At 48.4% G+C, this 20,299-nt stretch overlaps 1 protein-coding gene across 1 annotated transcript; it reads right to left on the bottom strand.

The window, feature by feature from the left end:
• Positions 1–987: 987 nt before the first annotated feature.
• Zdhhc19 (zinc finger DHHC-type palmitoyltransferase 19) lies at positions 988–12,140 on the bottom strand. The gene is made up of 9 exons (XM_032899263.1): positions 11,790–12,140; positions 11,201–11,334; positions 10,732–10,853; positions 10,099–10,238; positions 9,234–9,406; positions 8,832–8,937; positions 2,169–2,254; positions 1,639–1,865; positions 988–1,182 (listed from the first exon to the last, which is right to left on the bottom strand). The coding sequence occupies exons 1-9, from the start codon at positions 11,808–11,810 to the stop codon at positions 1,142–1,144; spliced, it is 1,050 nt and encodes a 349-aa protein (XP_032755154.1). The 5' UTR covers positions 11,811–12,140; the 3' UTR covers positions 988–1,141.
• Positions 12,141–20,299: the final 8,159 nt, after the last annotated feature.

Here is a 20,299-nt window from a genome sequence, read left to right as displayed (position 1 = left end):
GGGTCTATATAACCCTGGCTGTTCTCGAACTCTCTGTAGATCAGACTGGCCTTGAACTCACAGAAGTTCTTCTTCCTTTGCCTCCTGAGTGCTGGAATTAAAGTCATGAGACACCTCACCGGGCCTGGGCTGACTTTTCCTACACCAATGAAATATACCCAAAACTCCCCCTAGAAAAGTTGAGCAAGGGTAAAACTGGAGAAAAGCCCCAAGCCCTCTCTAAAGAAGCTCCTGGTGTTGAAAAATGAGCTCCCCAGTAACTCAGAGCACATAGATTTAACAGATTTGACGGGAAGGGGCCTGGGCCTCTAAGGACAAGTGAGTGGGGCTGGGGCCTGGAGGCTGGAGACAGGGTTGATAAGGAAATAAATCTGACTTGCGGCTTGGCTTTATTGTCTAAAGAGCTGGAGAGACGACTGTACTACACAAGGCCACACGCCGTGGCCACTAATAAGGCCAGAGATTAATGTGCTCCTCCAAGCACCTCCAGGAGCCTAACGACCCACAAGACCTTGGATCGTACCGGGGACAGGTTGGAGTATGGGAGTACGTCAAAAATAGATACAGGCTTAGCATGAGGCTGATCACCCCATCTTTATCCAGAGTGGCCGCTGGAATGGTACCCACACTATCCTGATGGCCTTCCAACCCAACAGGGTCCCTTGCCACAGTGCAAAGGGCCGAGCGCGTCTCGCGCGTTCCCCGGGCAGTGGGCGCCCTCTTCAGCCAGATAGAGGTACTGCAGGGCGGAGACCTTGTTCTTCCCCAGTGCAGACATGGCTGATGGTTTTTCCTCTCTCATCATCAGCCCTATCAGAAAGAATGCACTGAATACTGTCCGTTTATAGTAAGAGAGAACCTCGTATCCCGCCCAAGGTCACGGAACCAGGCAATGATAAACCCTGAATCTGGATTTCCAGGAACCCTGGCTCACCCGTGCCTGGAGATCTTTGTCTTCTCGTTCCTTCCACAGGCCTGACACCTTTATCAGAAACCGTCAATCAATATTTAATGAGGATTGGTGGGTGTCAGTGCTCCCACCAGTGAAACAGGGGCTGGGCCCAAGTGGACCACTCGGATTCAAACTCGGAGGCGCAAGTTCAGGTGGTCCTGGTTCTGTGTGTACCGGGGTGAGCCTCATCTAGGGGTCTCCAGCAGATTCAGCCATGGGCTGGCGTGGACCTAAACGCAGAGGAAGCATATTCAGGCTTCCTCCAGCCTCCCCAGATCCAGCTCCACCCCACCCCCAACCCCTCCTTATTTCAGCCAAGGGGTAGCCAGCAGCTCAAAGGTCTCAGGGTTGGAAGGGAAATTCGCCCCCGATGTATACCTTATGTTCCACTACCATGTATTTCAATGACATTGAACTGTATGTAAATTTTTCGCCTAAATGGAGGATCATTCTTCAAAAACAGTATAAATCGTAGGCTAATCTCTGTCCGCATTAACAGCTAAGGAAACTCGTTCAGACCTAGTGACTGGCCCAGGGCCCAAGCCAAGTTAGGGATGAGGTCTTTTCTCCATTTTGTGAGGGGTGCCTGAGAGTATTCTAGAGCCACTCCCTTTCAAGGTCCCTCCCTTTTAAGCTCTCCTCCACCAAGCTCTGAGCACCCCAGCTTCAGGGCCAGCCGCACGCACCTCCTGGGGTCTTTCCCACAGATGCAGGAAGGCTTCTCATCTCCTGGAGAGCTGCAGCCTCTCCACTCCCTGGGGGCCCCTTCCCTGGTGCATGCCGAGGTTGGATCTGGGGCCCAGGATGACCTGGGCTACAAGGTTTGGGAGGACACGGTGGTGGGTGTTTAGTCTTCTCCTGGATCCGTTCTGTCCCCACCGGTCTTTGCAGACAGACAACTTCAGACATGTAACTGAAGAAGCAATGGGCCAGGTACAAGGAGTCAATGCCTCTCTTAGTCAGGAGTCCATCTTCCCTCTCACTCTGGGGATACATTCCACGGGGCAGCCCTGGCTCTGGCTCCTCTGGCTGCAGCTCCCTCACCCTCTCAATCTTTTGTCTTGAGGCAAAAATCAACAGAAAGGTCCCCCAGTGGTCCCAGGGGGCTTGGGGGAGGGGAAGGAGTCCTGAACAATGCGAAGTCTGGGAGCTGGGATAAGAGGACACTTAACTAGCCCCGGGGTCCACCGTTCAGATGTCTGGCTTCCCAACTCACTTGGGACCCAGTGGTGCACACATTGTTAGATACCAGTTCTTGGCAAAGCCCTGGTCAAAGGGGTTGTATTCCTCATGGTCCCTGCACTGGAAGGGTATGGGGAGGGGAAGAGAATGTCAGAACTGGCCGGTGGGTCTCAGCAGCAGCAAGCCTTCAGCCGGGCAGCTCCGGCCCAGCTGCTGCCGACCTGCAGAGAAAGGGAAGGAAGCTGGAGCAAGCTTTCCTGGGTTCCCCGGAGAAGCACCCCAATTCTGAGCAGCTCTGCCAGGGCTGATGTTGACACTGTGCCTGTCTCTCTCCTCTCTTGCCTTCTCGGGGCTCCCGTCACTTGTACACCCCTGTGGTGCATCCTTGCCTTCTATGGGCCACAGATTCCCTTCTCTGACCTTCTTGACTGCTGCTCAAACCCTCCTGACAAATGTTTGGCTCCTCCCTTAGCCACTCAGCCCTCCCCCCGCCCCCCAACCACCGTGTCTTAACTTTCCCGCTGCTCATTTTTTTTTTTTTTTTTTTTTTGGAGCTGGGGACCGAACCCAGGGCTTTACACTTGCTAGGCAAGTGCTCTACCACTGAGCTAAATCCCTCCGCCGCTCATTTTTGCTTTCTGGATGTTTGTCTTCATTGACTTTCGCCATCTGGAAGGTCAGGAGTGATGTCTGTAGTGATTCGAATCACATTTTCCCAGCCAGAGTCACGTGGCCTGGGAAAACCTGTCCCAATGTGACGGCACGATGAAGTCAGGTTTAAAGTCCAAGCCCTCCCTTGACCGCTTCCTTTTTGCTTTTTTGTCTCACTCTGTAGCCAAAATCCCCTAGAACTCACTTTTGTTGCCCAGGCTAGCCTTACACTTGCAGTGATCCCCCTTGCTGTCGTTAAAGAGTACGCCACTGTGCCCCGGATCCCTGGGACACTTTAAGATAGGCTTTCTCTGTGTAACAGCCTTGTTGTCCTGGAACTCACTTTGCAGACCAGGCTGGCCTTAAACTCACAGAGATCTGCCGGCTTCTGCTTTTCGAGTGTTGGGATGAAAGGCCTGCCCCAGCACCACCCAGCCTCCTGGACACTATTAGCCAGGATCCCCTCTCCCCTCTCCACTGTTCCTTCCCACTCAACCTGAGACACTCCCCTCCCCTTGCATGTCAAGCCTCACCCCAATTAAGGAGCTTTAGTCACAATGAAAATGACCCAACATCAGGGTTGGGGATTTAGTTCAGTGGTAGAGCGCTTGCCTAGGAAGCACAAGGCCCCTGGGTTCGGTCCCCAGCTCTGAAAAAAAGAACCAAAAAAAAAAAAAAAAAAATGACCCAACCCAACATCGTCCCTGCTCCCAAATGGCCTGTGCCCCATGCTCCTCTCACCAAGTCTGATCTTCAATACACCGCCAGACAGAAATTTCGCAGGCCCCATCAGGACTGTCCTGCGATAACCTGCCCAAAAGCTGTACCAACCATCACTCGATGAAAAGGTCCACCTCCTTCAAGCTGTGTGCAGCAATTTAGAGAAACAGGTAGCTCCCTAGGAATTCTGGTTAGAAAGATTTGATACGATTGACGGACTTTTAAGTTACCCGGGAAACAATCAGCTGGATGTATATGATGTATAGAAAAATGTTGATTTCTATGATACACAAATGCCTAGTTCGTAAGACCCGATCAGTCCATCTGAGTATGTTTACCGCAGGGGCATGCCCTCTCAGACACAGAGAATCCAGGAGCTCTGAGGTGCTCCCAGAGCCTCTCACTGGGTCCAGACTTGACGCTCCAGCTCCAATTCTGTGTCTCAAATGTCTACACACTCTCCAGGACTGAACAAAGGGCATCTTTATTTTTTTTTTTTTTTTTTTTTTTTTCCGGAGCTGGGGACCAAACCCCGGGCCTTTTGCTTTTTTGGCAAGCGCTCTACCACTCTACCAATGAGCTAAATCCCCAACCCCACAAAGCAGCATCTTGTTCTGTTCTCTGCCTAACTGTGTGAGATCTCCTCTCCCTCTCCCTCCCCCCTTTCCTCCCCTTCCCTCCCTCTTCTTCCTTCCCCCTCCTTCCCCTCCCCCTCTTTTCCTTTTTCCACCATTATGCTGAATCGTTGGTTTGTTAGATTTTTTCCAGTACTTGGAAGTAATGCCAGGGCCCTGTGCTCTCTTTAAGTCGTGTATGTGCTCAACCCTGAGTCAAAGCCGCAGATCTAGATAGTTCTGGGTCTCAAAATGTTCCAGGCACTGCAGTGGGCATTGTGGGCACACTGTGAGCACCACAGCTGCTGACTTAGCTTTCTCTGTTATGCGAGCAGCTGTGAGACAGTGCCCTGAACATTGAGGGGAGAGACCAGGGCAGCACAGAGAAAGGGGCTCAATCCAGAAAAGCAAGTCCCTTGGCCTGCCCGGCAACATGGCTGCCGCCCGAGGAGCCATAGCTGAAAGTGCTGTTGCGTGTAATTCATAGCATGCAGAGCAGGGGGCGCTCTCTGAGAGGAAGATCGCTGTGGTGCGGAGGATGGGCTAGGGCTGAAGTAGCTCCCATGTGAAGACGCAGCCACCACCATCAGGAAAGGGCACCCAGGGGAGGTTTCAGGAGGTGGAGTGGAGGCTTATGACATTACCTAAGAGCCATGCTTTGATTATAAGACAAGAGGGGTATAGAAAACCTGATGATAATAAAAATAACAGACCGGGGGGGGGGGGGTCTCTCAGCATGCAAGCTACTATGTAAGGTCTTACACAGGCCACTTCCGGTGGCCAAGTAACATCCCCAGGCCTCACTGCAGGTGTGTTGTAGGGTCGTGATCCAATGTGGTCCATCTACAGAGTCCTTGTTATAAGACACCAAGCAAGGGATCCAAAAGGAGCTTCAGCCTGGGAATGGCGGTTTAGAGAGAATGAGAACTGGGGTATGTGATCAGTATGAACTGGATCCAGTCAGGAAGAGAAGAGAGCCCTGCCTGGTGAAGCCTGAAGTACAGACTACACTTAAGTCCCTAAGTTGGAGATCCCAAGCAATGATCTGGGTCTGAGGTGGGGCTAGAACTGGAGGGCGTTAGAGGACAGACTGCTGTCCGGCAGAGCCTGAGATGAGGGACTGACAGCAGAGAGAGGAAGCATAGTGAGTACTGGGTCGTAAGGAAGGGCTCAGCAGAGGCGGCAAAGTTGAGAGGGCAGCCAAAACTGGGTGGGTGATGCCTGAGACATGAGTGATGGGTAGAGAGTGTTCTGTCTGTCTGTCTGTCCGTCTCTCTCTCTCTCTCTCTCTCTCTCTCTCTCTCTCTCTCTCTCTCTCTCTCGTTTTCCTAAAACAACCATTAGTCAAGTTACCATCTGATGAAATGGTACAGAACCCATATGCTACAAAGTAATGACAAAAGATAACAAAAACCAAAAAACTTAAATAAACCATACCTGCCAATCCCCAAAAGTGGTCCTCTGAAAATACTGGCTAGCCCTAGTCTGCTCCATTGGTCAACTGAACTCTGAGGAGAACCCCAGCAGATTTGTAGACAGTGACAAGTTGATTCTCAATGTTCCCTTCAAGGACCAAAAAGCCAAGAGAACCTCAAAAAGGAGCAGTTAGAGAACTCATCATATGCTGTTTCCAAAGTATAAAGCAACACTAACCAAGACAGTACAGGGTGGGCAGAAGTGTGCTATTGAGAAATAAACCACGTCTCTCTGGCCAGTTCTGCTTTTAAATAAACATACAAAGACAATGCAGGAAGGAATCCTTTCCAGCAAGTGGTGCAGGTATGCAAACAGCAGACCTTGGGGACTGGAACGTCAGTCCAGTCCCCTGATAGCATTGTCTGCTCTGGCAGAGGACCTGGGTTCAGTCCCCCTATGGAGACTCACAATGAAACTCCAGATGCAGGGGATCTGGCGCCCTCTTTTGGACTCCACAGGCATACACGTGATAAACAGACATAATAATCTGTTATCATAATCCAGGCAAACACTAGGACACATAAAATTAAAAACAAAAGCAAGCCTTTACCACATACAGAACTTAGCCCCAAAGAAATCATCAATCTAATGGTAGGATCTAAGCCCACAAAATTTCAGTAGGAAATGCACATGAGGGCTTGGAGAGATGGCTCAGTGGTTAAGAGCACTGACTGCTCTTCCAGAGGTCCTGAGTTCAAATCCCAGCAACCACATGGTGACTCACAACCATCTGTAATGAGATCTGATGCCCTCTTTTGGTGTGTCTGAAGACAGCGAAAGTGTACTTATATATAATAAATAAGTAAATCAGAAAGAAAGAAAGAAAGAAAGAAAGACACATGAATGAAATTTTGCAATCTTGGGTTTGCAAAGATTTCTTAGTGACCACACCAAACGCACATGATCCATATTTGGGGTGCACACACACAAGCACACATACCACATACACCATGCTCATGCACACATGGACACGTACACAAGCACAATTAAAAATTCTATTTGAGGGGTTGGGGATTTTGCTCAGTGGTAGAGTGCTTGCCTAGCAAGCGCAAGGCCCTGGGTTCGGTCCTCAGCTTCGAAAAAAAGAAAAAAAATTCTATTTGAAATGGAACATGCTGAAAAGAAAACAAAATAACAAACTATGGATTTCAACAAAATATTGTAAAAACACATATCCGAACCCAGAATACACAGTATTCATGAAACACATAAAGACAATAATCCAATTTTTAAATGGACAAAATATTTTGGAGCATATATTACATCAAAGATGTACTGCTTGGTATCACCCTCATGAGGAAAACACAAATTACAGCTACAGGATGCCACCACCACACATTTACAAGATGGGCTAAAACAAACTTCCGACAGTCTCAAGTGTTGGCAAAGAGGCAGAGCAACTGGAATTCTCATATATCACTGTACGAATGCAAAGTTTGGTTTGGAAGACAGCCTGGTAGTTTGGGGTTTGTTTGTTTGCCTTTTGTTTTTTCTCTTATTGGACATATTTTTATTTACATTTTAAATGTCATCCCCTTTCCTGGTTTTACCTCCAGAAACCTGCTATCCAATCCGCCCCTCCCGCGGTTTCTATGAGGGTTCTCCCTCACCCACCCACCCACTCCCTCCCATCTCCCCGCCCTGACATTCTCCTACACTGGGGCATGGAGCCTTCACAGGACCAAGAGCCTCTCCTCCCATTGGTGCCCAACAAGGCTATCCTCGACTACATATGTGGCTGGAGCCATGGGTCCCCATGTGCACTCTTTGGTTGGTGGTTTAGTCCCTGGGAGCTCTGAAGTATCTGGTTGGTTGATATTGCTGTTGTTTTTAGGGGGTTGCAAACCCCTTCAGCTCCTTCTTTAACTCCTCCATTGGGGACCCCATTCTCAGTTAAGGGGTTGGCTGTGAGGTAGTTTGTTATAAAATGAAACACAGCTGCCACGTGACCCAGCATGCCACTCCTAAGAACTTACCCAACAGGAAAGCTTACGTTCTGGACACCAGTGTTTGGATTGAGTTCATTTTCTAATTATCCCAAACTAGAAATGACGGGAAAATCCTTCCGTTGGTGCACAGATAATCCGTAGAGCATCCTACAGTACAATGCAATGCTACACAGACGAGAACGGTGCGGGCGAAACTCGGGTGTGCTGTGGTAAAGCAAGCCAAGGCAGACTCGGAAGAAAATGGTTTCATTTGGGTGGGATTCTGAAAGATTTTTAAAAAACCAAAAACCTGAGAGTGGAAAACAAACCAACCATTACCGGAGGCTGTAATAGGAAGACAAACCCACTACAGAAGGCCATGAAAGAAACTTCTAGAATAACGTCATACTATTTTCAGATACCCCTACGATCACTCCGGGGTTTCTACTGCTCCAAGACTGTCCCGCACTTGATTTCACAGCCTGCTTTAATGTGACCGGCTGGGAGGGGTCTGCCCAATTGCCAGCGCTTGAATCAGAGCTGTTTCCCCACTTTTTTTTTTTTTTTTTTTTTCGGAGCTGGGGACCAAACCCAGGGCCTTGGTTTGCTAGGGCAAGCGCTACCACTGAGCTAAATCCCAACCCCTTCCCCACTCTTTTTAACAACATTATTTCAAGCCGGACTCGAAGCTATTAACTCCAGCAGCCAGCAAGATCGAAAGTTCAAGGCTTACCTGAGACTGTCTTTTTTTTTTTTTTTTTTTTTTTTTAAGGAGGGGAAGGGGACTTGGGATACAGTTGAGTAGTAAATCATTTGCCTGGCATTTTCCAGACCCTGGGTTCAATCCCCAGTACTGGAAGGGAAAAGGTTCTGTTTTCTAGCTCCCTGGTTCTTTTCTGCAAAGCTGCAACATTCAATCCTCTGTCTTCTGTCCCTTTGAAATCACTTCAGGATGTAGAATGGCATGGCGGGCCTGCTTAACTCCTAGTTCCTTCTCTTAGTCCAAACTACGGAGCTCTAGACTGACAATTCTTAATGTGGTCCAGGGTGTTGTCAGATAAATGCAGGATGTAGCCTTCCGCTATACCAGACCCTCACACGCAGGCAACCTAGAACATACAGCCGCGCATCCGGGATGGAGAGCGACCACCGGACTCCAGCAGGTGGCGCTGTGGTCCGAGCTGCCATTCAAAGTGAATCCCGAAGACCCTAATCTCAGGTTTCAAAGGCAATGGAAAATCAGTTCCTGAGGGCTCAGGATGCTTCCCACAGTCAGACATCTGGACGTCCACGCTCGGCCCCACATACCTTGCTCTCGTAGGAGCGCTCCGCCCTGCTCACAGATAGGGCCTGGATCAGCATCAGCAGGAAGAGTGGAATCAGGAAGCCCGCAGCGGGCACAGCCACCAGGATGCTCACCAGCTAAGGAGCCCGATCTAGCGCATTCCACCTCCACCTCCACCACTACTCCCGCTCATCCACTCTATCCCACCATGCTGTTGCTCTGCTTGTCCCTTTTAGGCCTTCATTATTCTATGGCCCTACTAGGTTCTTTTCTCTCCTTCCCCTCCTCCGCCCATTCCCCACTTTCATTGGCCCATACTGAGCTTCTTCTGCTAGTTTCATCCATCACTGACTCCACCCTCTGAGACCTTATCTCTCACCTCCCTCAACCCCTCCCCACTGCTCCTCGCGCGCGTGAATAGATACGCCATCGCCTTGTCCAGGGAGAAGGGCAGATGGCTCGTGTGAATTAGGAACATCAGGCAGGTGACCAGCAGGGCTCCAGAGTAGAGACAGAGGAACAGGATCAGCAGCACGAAGAGGCGGAAGTTGCGGTGACCGATGCAGTTGTTGACCCATTTGCAATGGTGGTCAAAGTCCTGTTACAGGAGAGAAAGAAGCAGGCCTCCGGGACCCATCCTTCTGCCCCACTTCCAGGGCCCCAAACAACTCGGTCCTTTGGGTCACTTACTCTTAACCTTGCCCAGACAGCGTCCCTCCACACATTTGTAAACTGGTCCGCTAGTCCAAGCTTGCATAAACTGAGACCCCCCGCCCCCCAACCTAAACTTCCAAAGGAGGGCAGGAAAAGTCCCCAGACCGGGCCTATAGCCAATGGGTTTAGATAGCCCATGTCAGCAAATCAGGAGACTGTCCTCCCTGCCCAGTTCCCCAGGAGCAGAACATGACAGTGCCTGCACTAACGTGCCACCCTTCCCGAACAGACGCAGGCACAATGGCAGTGACCTGTGTGAGGGACCAAGAACAAGTGGACGTCATGGAAAACTCTTTTTTTAAAAGATTTATTTATTTATTTTATGTACAGCATTCTGCCTGCATATGTGACTGCAGGCCAGAAGAGGGCACCAGATCCCATTACAGATGGTTGTGAGCCACCATGTGGTTGCTGGGAATTGAACTCAGGACCTCTGGAAGAGCAGTCAGTGCTCTTAACCACTGAGCCATCTCTCCAACTCATCATGGAAAATTCTTACACTGATCCCTCGCCCACACAGGATGAGGCTCCAGGTTCTGGCCAGGTCTACGTGACAGGCAGTGAGGGGACACTCACCTCGACACAAATGTTGCACCATGGGCAGTGGTAGGTACGGGGCGGGCGATGGAAGAGGCACTTTGGGCACCATTCCAGGCGGAAAGCCCTTTGGTTCACTCGCACCACATGCACGGTCCTGGGATCCTCACTGACGGAGCCTGACATGGGAGAGAGTTAGGCCGCTGACCTGACACTCCTGCTCTGGGCAGCCCTACAGCAGCCCTTCAGCAGTCCTGGGCACAGGGGATATGAGGAAGAGTTGGACAGAGAATTCCTAACCTTTGGGAGCAAGCTGACCATCAGGGAGGGGGAGGAGAGAGAGGGGGACGGTACTGGTGGATGGGCGGGGCATGCTCCTGTGTGGGGAACTCTGCCTTTCCAACGTTAGTAGCACTTGGAGCTCTGTGTAGTGAAGGGGGAGAGTAAACTGCATGGTTTGGACAAGCCTACAGGTCTCTCTCTCCAGCATGCACAGCCCACTCTTCTGAAGCAGCTGGAAAACACCCAGGTTCTTGTATTGTTGTGTTTTCAACACCTCCGTGGCTCGGAAAATGAGATGTTAGGGCAGAAAAGCGTTGCCTCAGGGTGAAGTCCTGAGGCGAGAGGCTGGAGGTGGGGTGCCAGCTCCTTCCAAGGGGGCTGAGTCCTCACCTCGATGTAAGATACCCGGGTCTGAGAAGTTGAGCGAGACGAGACTGAAGAAGGTGAGGATGAAGAGTGGGCCTGTGACCGCGGGAAAGACCCACTCCCCATTCTGAACCAGCCACCTACAACTGAGACCAGAGCCACTTTCAGTTTGGAGATGGAGTAGCCCAGAGCTCCTCCCCAGACCCTGTCAGCTGGGTCAGGACTCGAACTTAAAACCAGCTCTAAGAATCCAGGCGAGGGGCGGACTCACAGGGGCCCCACCAAACGCCGCCGGCAGCATCACTAGGTACGTTTACCTGCCCCCACCATGCACCAGTGCTCCAGAACTCTACGCCTGCGCATTTCTTTCCCTCTAACTAGATCGATGTTCCCCAGGCCTTCTAGTGCTCCTTCCTGCAATTCCCCTGCCTCCGGACTTTATTTTAATTCCTGTCTTGCACAAGAAACCCAACGGATGACACGGGACACTCACGGAAATCCGAAGAAAAGGCCACTCAAGAACACCAGCAGAGATACATTGAAGGCAGCAAACAGGCTCGGGAAGAACCATGAAAGAGGGATCTCGGGCAGCTGTTGTGGTTCCTTCACAAGGGTCACTGCGTCGTCCTTTAAGAAAGGCACGGCTAGGGCAGAGGACATGGCTCAGTGGGAAAGGGCTTGCTGTGCAAGTGTATGGATTCGAACTCAGTCCTCAGGTCCCAGTAAAAGCAGAGTTTCTCCGTGCTCACACACATGCACGTAACTTCAGCAGCCACAAGAGGGTCCCTGGGGCTTACTGACCAAGGGGGTCCAGCTAAATTGGCAGGCTCCAGGTAGAGCAAGAGACCTTGTCTCAAAAAGTGAGGTGAGTGGGGTTGGGGATTTAGCTCAGTGGTAGAGCGCTTGCCTAGCAAGCGCAAGGCCCTGGGTTGGGTCCCCAGCTCCAAAAAAAAAAAAAAGAAAAAAGAAAAAGAAAAGAAAAGAAAAGAAAAAAATGAGGTGAGATTAATTAACTAGGGAAGACAACTGACTTTGGAGCACGCAAACGCACACGCGGAGTGGGACGTGACTCCTATACTCACAGGTAGAGGATGAGACGTCATTCTAGCTGCTCTCTCCCTTAAGGACTCAGAATTTCATTGCCATAGCAACAGAAGCCACAGCCCAGGAGAGAGGAAAAAAGAGATCTCAGTGTGATGTCACAGAGGCAGAGGAATGGTGGCTCTGGCTGCTTCTGGTCACTTTCGATATTCACCATCTCCTCCTCCCCATCACTTATGCTAGAGTCCAAGGAGCCTCAGCTGTGCCTCCTTGGAGGCTGCTGGGGTTCATCCCCCAGAAATTCACGTGCTGAGCCCTGTTGGTGTGCCGGAGACCTTAAGAGAGGGGTTAGCAAAGATACTGAGTCTCAGAGGGATTTACGTGAAGTCTTCTTCATGGGACTGATCCCTCCCCAGTCACAGAATCTCTGTCACATGACTTCCCTGAGTTCCAAACCAGCCTGGTCTAGAGATCCAGTTCCAGGACTGTCGGGGTCCAGCCTCAACACAGGATCTCAACTAGGAGCAGGGATATCTGGAAGGCGCATAATAAATATACACAGACTGCTCTCTGGGTACAAACTGACAGGCAATTTTTCAAGGCTTAAAGTTACTTTCTCTCCTCTCTCTCTGAGAATCTTCATACACACCTCACATTCTCCACTCCACATGCTCTTCTCATGCTCTCTCTCTCTCTCTCTCTCTCTCTCTCTCTCTCTCTCTCTCTCACACACACACACACACACACACACACACAATTTCATGTACCGCACTCTCTCCGCTCGCTCTCCATGTGCTCTTTACATGTTCACACATGCTCTCTCACTTGCTCTCTCATTCTTCCCTCACACGTCCCTCACTCACTCTCTAGCCTTTCTCTTGCCCCAGTCTTTTATTGAGCCTCCAAAAGCAGGTTAAAAAAAAAAAAAAGACATCATATAATCATTGCCAAATCAAATTCAAAAGAAAAACACATCCCACAAGGAATTAAGAATTACAGTTGTTGGGGCTGGGTTAAGAGCACTGACTACTGCTCCAGAGGTCTTGAGTTCAATTCCCAGCAACCACATGATGGTTCGCAACATCTGTAATGGGATCTGATGCCCTCTTCTGGTGTGTTTGAAGACAGCTACAGTGTACTCATATAAATAAAATAAGTAAGTCTAAAAAAAAAAAAAAAAAAAGAATTACAATTGTTCTCCAAAGTTTCAAGCTTTCTCTATTCCAAGGCCTATGGCCAAAATAATATTAATTTCAAACTTATCATTATTTAAACTTTAACTTTTGACTTATTATACTTCAGAACTCAGAATTCCGAGCTCAGCTACCTGCATTTTACTATGAAGCTCTAATGATAAATGACATGGTCAAAGCTGCCAGGCAGTGGCCAGAAAGAATCAAGTTAACCCTTAACTCAGTAGTTCTGCTGGCTTTCTGTTCCTTGCACACAATGACTCTCGTAAGAGTCCCAGTATTTTGACTTAGTTTACTAGTATATAATTTTATATATTCTATACTTCCTTATCCAGGAACCACTCTCAAATGTTATGCAAAACTTATTTCATAACTTCAATAACTTTTTCCTTTCTTGGGGTCCCAATGTTGACTCTAATTCATTTTCGAATAATTTCTTCAAACTTTCTTGGCAAGTCAAGCATTAATCTGGAACTACCATTGTGCAGTTATTACATTGTTTCCAAGATGAGAACACACAGCATGCACCTGGGCCATTAGCACATGCTGTGCTGTGTCCCTATGCCTCAATTTCCAATTGTTTAAGAATCATTACATCAAGGAACATCTAGTTTCACAGAATTCATCAGAGCAGGAGGAGAAAGAAGTAGGAAAGTCAGATATAATAGAATAATTATGCACACCAAGGCCAACTGAAAGGCAGTCATACACAAATGAAATCTATGCAGCCGTTGTCCAGGGCTAAGGTTAGGAGAAACGGGAACAACCTTTTTTACAAAGATCTGCTGCGGGCTACTGAGATGTCTCCATCCCAGCCTACTGCAGGCAGCCTCTTATTTCATACGGCGGGTCCCCTGGAGGGGTGTGTCTCCTGCTTCTCAGGGTCCCAGATGCCACCCTTTTAAACAAGGAGCTGCCTTGGACATCTGAAATGTCTCCATCCCGGCCGGCCTACTGCTGGCAGTCCCTGTCATGGTATGCTGTCCCCAGAACAGGACAGCCAGGACTACACAGAGAAACCCTGTTTTGAAAAACAAACAAACAAACAACAACAAAAGTAGGGTACAAACAGAGAATTCTCAACAGAGGAATTCTCAAATGGCTGAGAAGCACTTAAAGAAATGTTCAACATTCTTTGTGGTCAGGGAATTGCAAATCAAAATGCCTCCAAGATTCTACCTTAGACCTGTCAGAATGGCTAAGAACAAACACTCAAGCAACAGCTCATGCTGGTGGGGATGTGGAGCAAGAGCGACACTCCTCCATTGTATGGATACAAACTTGTACTGACAATTTGGAAATTAATAAGGCAGCTTCTCAAAAAAAAATGGGAATAGATTTACCTCAAATCCCAGCTATACCACTCCTGGGCATAAGGATTATTGTTCAATTTTGTCCACAGCAACATTAGTTGTAATAACCAGAAACTGGAGACAGCTTATATATCCCTCAACCGAGGAATGGATTAAAAAAAAAATGTGGTGAATTTGCACAATGGAGTATTACTCAGCTGTTAAACATATCATGAAATTTATAGGCAAAAGCATGGAAAAATCATCCTGAGTGAGGTAACCCAAACCCAGAAAGACAAACATGGTATGTATTCACTTATAAGAGGACATTAGCCATAAAGCACAGGGTAACCGTGCTACAATCCAGACCGAGGAAAGGTTCGGGGGGTGGGGCGGGGATGGATCTTCCTGGGGAGGAGAAATGGAGTAGACATCACAGATGGACATGCATTCAGGGACCAGGGAACCACCCAGAACAGGTGGGCTCAGGTGTGAGGGAGAAGAGAGGGAGAGACTACTGAGAGAGACGGCTGGGATGGGGGGGTCATCTCAGGGCTGAGCTAGAAATCTACTGCAGTGGAAACTCCCAGGAATCCATGACGGTGGCCCTAGCTCCTAGCAATGGGACTATGGAGCCCAAACTGGCCATCTCCTGTAACTAGGCAAGACTTCCAGTGAAGGGACTGGGACAGCAACCCAGTCACAAATCCTTCAACTCACAATTTGTCCTGCCTACAAAGTGTGCTGGGGTAAGGTAGTGCAGAAATTGTGGGAGTGTCCAATCAACAACTGGTCCAGCTTGAGACCCATGCCAGAGAGGGAGCCCACCTCAGACACTGCCTGGACGGCCAGGAACCAGAGGCCAGATAGCTCAGAGACCTAGGATAGAACCAAAGAAGCCTGGGGTGGGTGGTGGGGGAAAGGGTGCCTAATAATATTCTGTTGTACTCATAGACAGGACCTAAGGTGCCCCATCTGCCCCCTGCAGAACACACACACACACACACACACACACACACACACACACACACACACCCCTAACAAAAAGTAATCAGGCAATACATACTCACTTAACAAAAGCTAACCAAGACAACTTTAAAGATCAGCTCAGTTGGAGATAAAAGTTTGAAAAGTTCGGGGCTTTCTGTGTGTGGTAATTAACTAGCTGATTCTGGCTAATAATTGGAGCTAATAATCATTGATTTTAACCAGAATATGGCTCCTTCTAGATAGTTACCAAGCTAACTCAAGCAACTGCCAAGAGGAGCTCCCCTTTCGGTGGGTGTCCAGACAGGTTCTCTGTGTAGCCCTGGCTGTCCTGGAACTCACTCTGTAGGCCAGCCTTAAACTCAAGAGATCCTCCTGCCTCTGCCTCCTGAGCACTGGGATTAAAGGCTTGCAACATCAGGCCAGGCTCAGAAGGCTGGGGTCCTTAGCAAGAACAAGTGTTCTTAACCACTGAGCCGTGTCTCCAGCCCAAGAGTAGACTTTTGTCCCCCATTTTTTATTGGATATTTTCTTTATCCACATTTTAATGTAATCCTTTTTCCCTGTTGTCCCCTCCAGAAATCCCCTATCCCATCCCCCGACCCCTTGCCTCCATGAGGGTGCTCCCCCACCCACTCACTCACTCACTCACTCACTCACTCACTCACTCACTCTCTTCTGCCTCCCCGCCCTGGCATTCCCCCTACACTGGGGCACCAAGCCTTCACAGGACCAAGGGCTTCTCCTCCCTTTGATGCCATCCTCTACTGGAGCCATGGGTCTCTCCATGTGTACTCTTTGGTTGGTGGTTTAGTCCTTGGGAGCTCTGGGGGGGTCTGGTTGGTTGATATTGTTCTTCCTATGGGGTTGCAAACCCCTTCAGCTCCTTCACTCCTTTCTCCAACCCCTCCATTGGGGACCCCATTCTCAGTTCAATGGCTGACTGTAAGCATCTGCCAGAGCCTCTCAGGAGACAGCTATATCAGGCTCCGGTTAGCATGCACCTCTTGACATCCTCAATCGTGACTGGGTTTTGTGACTGCATGTGGGATGGATCCCCATGTGGGGCAGTCTCTGGATGGCCTTTTCCTCCGTCTCTGCTCCACACTTTGTCTCCGTATTTCCTCCTGTGAGTATTTTGTTCCCCTTCTAAGAAGGACTGAAGCATCCATGTTCTTTCTTCTTCTGAGGCTGCAGCTCAGTGCCAGACTTCTTACCTAACGTGCGAGGCCTTAGGTTCAATGCCCAGTATTGCCAGGAAAAAGATTAACTGCATCCTATACAAAAAATTAATTCAAAGTGCTTCAGAGACCTAGTGTAAGGTTTAGAACTATTAAACTCTTAGAAGAAATAAAAGTTGTAATATAATGGAAGGAAGGAAAGAAGGGAAGGAGGAAAGAGAGTGAACGAGGAGGGAAGACGATAGGGACAGTAAGAGGGCTCAGTGGGTACACGGCTTGCTGCTTAAGCTCCAGGACCTGAGCTCAGATCCTTAGGACCCAAGTAAAAGCCAGACACAGGAGCACCGGTCTATGACCCGGTACCAGAGAGCAGAGATGGTGGATTTGGGGGCTCACTGTCCACTGTCTATCTCCAGGCTCAGAAAGAACATGCTTCAAAAAAGAAGAACACACACACACACACATCACACACACATACATCACACACACATACACCCACATACATCTCTCTCACACGCACACACATCTCTCAAACGTACACACGCACACATCATATCACATCCCATATCACACACATATCACACATACATCTCCCACACACACACACACACACATCTCTCACACACACACACACACACATCCCTACATCTCTCTCACAGACATACATCTCACACATGACATACATACACACACATCATGCATATACACACACATATACACACACATACATCTCTCACACAACACACACACATCTCTCTCACAGACATGCATACACACATGCATATCACACACATATACACACACATACATCTATCTCTCTCACACACACACATACATCTCTTTCTCACACATACACACACATCTCTCTTTATCTAACACACACACACACACACAGAGAGAGAAATAAAGAAATGTGTTGTGTGTTGAAAAGGACGTGAAGTTGAGATCTGTGGGGATCCCACACTCCCCCACCCCACCCCATCCCCGCAAATGCTAAGTAAGAAGCAAAAAGAAAATCTGGTTCAACACAACTCAGTAGCTGGTGCTGGTTTAAACTTCTAGAGCCTGACCCTGAGCCATTTATTTTGGCATATTTAAGCCCAGTACAACTTTAGGGAAAAAAGTTTCCTTATGACAATCACAATAGAGCTTAAGACATGCTTTGCAAAGTAGCTGTGACCTCTTCCTTAAGAATGGGTTCTATTGACTGACAGTGCTCCGGATGAGGGTCTAGGGAGGAAGGGTCTGGAGTAAGCATGGTGGACTCTTGTGAAGTCCACAGGATCTCTGACGGGACCATAAGAATGGGCTCTATTGACCGAGAAACAGTGTTCAGGAGTCTGGGGGATTCAGGGCAGGTCTGACGATACAGATAGCAAAAGAAGGTCTCTCTCTCTCTCTCTCTCTCTCTCTCTCTCTCACACACACACACACACACACACACACACAGTTAGGAACCAAGATGTCCCCCTCACGATCTCCCCTCACCCCAACCCCCACCCCCCAAGCTTGCCAGCAACCATGCCCTCACCTCACCAGCCACAAAACACAACATGTGTAACTCTCCAGGACTTAACACAGGATTAACACAGGACAAATAGCAAATTATTCTCTAACTACAAACAGAAACCTTAACCTACAGGGGACAAATAGGAACCCATTCTTAACTGTCTTAACTGCAAACAGAACCTTAACCTGCAAGGTGAATCGTTACTGTTTGGGTCTCCCATTAACTCGCAGGGCATACTGTCTCCCAACTCAGATTGAATAATCTTTTTAAATGTTTTTTTATTTAAATTAAATGTTTTACATTTTAAAAAAGACGAACCAAATATCTTAGTCAGGATTTCTTTTTTTTTTTAAAGATTTATTTATTTATTATATATAAGTACACTGTCTCTGTCTTCAGACACACCAGAAGAGGGCATCAGATCTCATTACAGATGGTTGTGAGCCACCATGTGGTTGCTGGGATTTGAACTCAGGACCTCTGGAAGAGCAGTCAGTACTCTTAACCGCTGAGCCATCTCTCCAGCCCCTTACATTTTTAAATGTTAATTTTTTTGTTATTGTGTTGTGCACATGTGTGTGCAGAGTATTTGCATGTGGTCAGCAGTCATGTTATCACCAGCCACCAAATACAATGTGTGTACCCTTTAAAAGGTCCCTGCCTTCAAGGTCTGCTTTCTCTCTGTCTCTGTCTGTCTCTCTGTCTCTGTCTGTCTCTCTGTCTCTGTCTGTCTCTCTGTCTCTGTCTGTCTCTCTGTCTCTGTTTGTCTCTTTGTCTCTGTCTGTCTCTCTGTCTCTCTGTCTCTCTGTATCTCTGTCTGTCTGTCTCTCTCTCTCTCACCCCTGCTCTGAATCAACCTTTTGCTCCCCCTCAGCCCCTTGCATCTCCTGCGTGAGATCTGTTTGCACCGAGCAATTACTTGGCCTCAGTCCACCAAGGCATTCTTCCTTCCACCGTGAAACCCTAACAACATCCACTCCCAGCCTTCTGGGTGCAAAACAAGCGTGAGCATCTTTGTTGTCACAGAGGCAAGCAGCTGTGGTTAGCATTTCTGGTTTTGCTAGTGCGCATCTGTGAGCTTTAGGACCTCGTCCTGCTCCTGGGCTCCTTGTGCACCCTTGGAGTAGACTATGCTACAGCTGCAGTGAAAAACGCTGTGGTGTTTCCCAAGAAACTGCATCAGAGTGGAACTACCAGTTGCCTGATCAGCCCATAGTGGGGTGTGTGGGAAACAGCACTGAACAGCCTCAGATGCATGTGTGTCTGCTCTCGGAACATTGCTCAGAGCCGTTAAGACTCAGTGTCCGTCAACAGGCAGCGTTTAGAACTATAAAACTCTTAGAAGAAATACAAGTTGTGGGAGATTTTAGGGAGTGAAAATGCGGGCAATCAAAATAGATGAAGAACTTCAACCTGGACTGGCTGGTTTTGTTAACTTGACACAAGTTATCAAAAGAGTTATCACAGAGTAAGGAGTCTCCCTTGAGGAAATGCCTCCATGAGACCCAGCTGTAAGGCATTTTCTCAACTAGTGATCAAGGTGGGAGGACCCAGCCCATGGTGGGTGGTGCCGTCCCTGGGCTGGTAGCCTTGGGTTCTATAAGAAAGCAAGCTGAGCAAGCCAGGGGAAGCAAGCCAGTAAGTAACATCCCTCCATGGCCTCTGCATCAGCTCTTGCTTCCTGACCTGCTTGAGTTCCAGTCCTGACTTCCTTTGGTGACGAACAGCAATGTGGAAGTGTAAGCTGAATAAACCCTTTCCTGCCCAACTTGCTTCTTGGTCCTGATGTTGTGCAGGAATAGAAATCCTAGGACGAAACCTTACCCAGGAAGAATGCTCTGCACAGTGTACTACCAACAGGCCTTGACTGATCTGACAGTGTTCTGCTTGGTCAATGCTAGGCAGGCCACCTTAAAAAAATAAATACCACACGAGATGGTTAAATGAGTAGGGTTTTTTTTTTTTTTAAACATTTTGTTTGTTTATTAACGTAAAGATAGGATTTTATTCTGTAGCCTAGGCTGGCTTCCAAGTTAAAAATGAAATCGCACAACGAAGTCATTATTTTATACAATTAACATATGCTGGTTTAAAGTACTACAAAAAAAATAAATGAAGGTTGATTGGTTCTTATTAGTTCTAAAAGTATGGGGCTGGAGAGATGGCTCAGCGGTTAAGAGCACTGATTGCTCTACCAGAGGTCCTGAGTTTAATTCCCAGGAACCACATGTTGGTCCACAACCATGTGTAATGGGATCTGATGCCCTCTTCTGGTGTGTCTGAAGACAGCTATGGCAGACTCACATGCATAAAATAAATAAATAATTCTTTAAAAAATTGTTTTCATGGGCTGGAGAGATGGCTCAGTGGTTAAGAGCACCCGACTGC

The sequence above is a fragment of the Rattus rattus genome, chromosome 4 (genome assembly GCF_011064425.1).
Source record: "Rattus rattus isolate New Zealand chromosome 4, Rrattus_CSIRO_v1, whole genome shotgun sequence".
Taxonomy (NCBI): domain Eukaryota; kingdom Metazoa; phylum Chordata; class Mammalia; order Rodentia; family Muridae; genus Rattus; species Rattus rattus.
The sequence above is the reverse complement of the archived record's forward strand: the minus strand, read 5'-3'. Positions and strand labels throughout refer to the sequence as shown.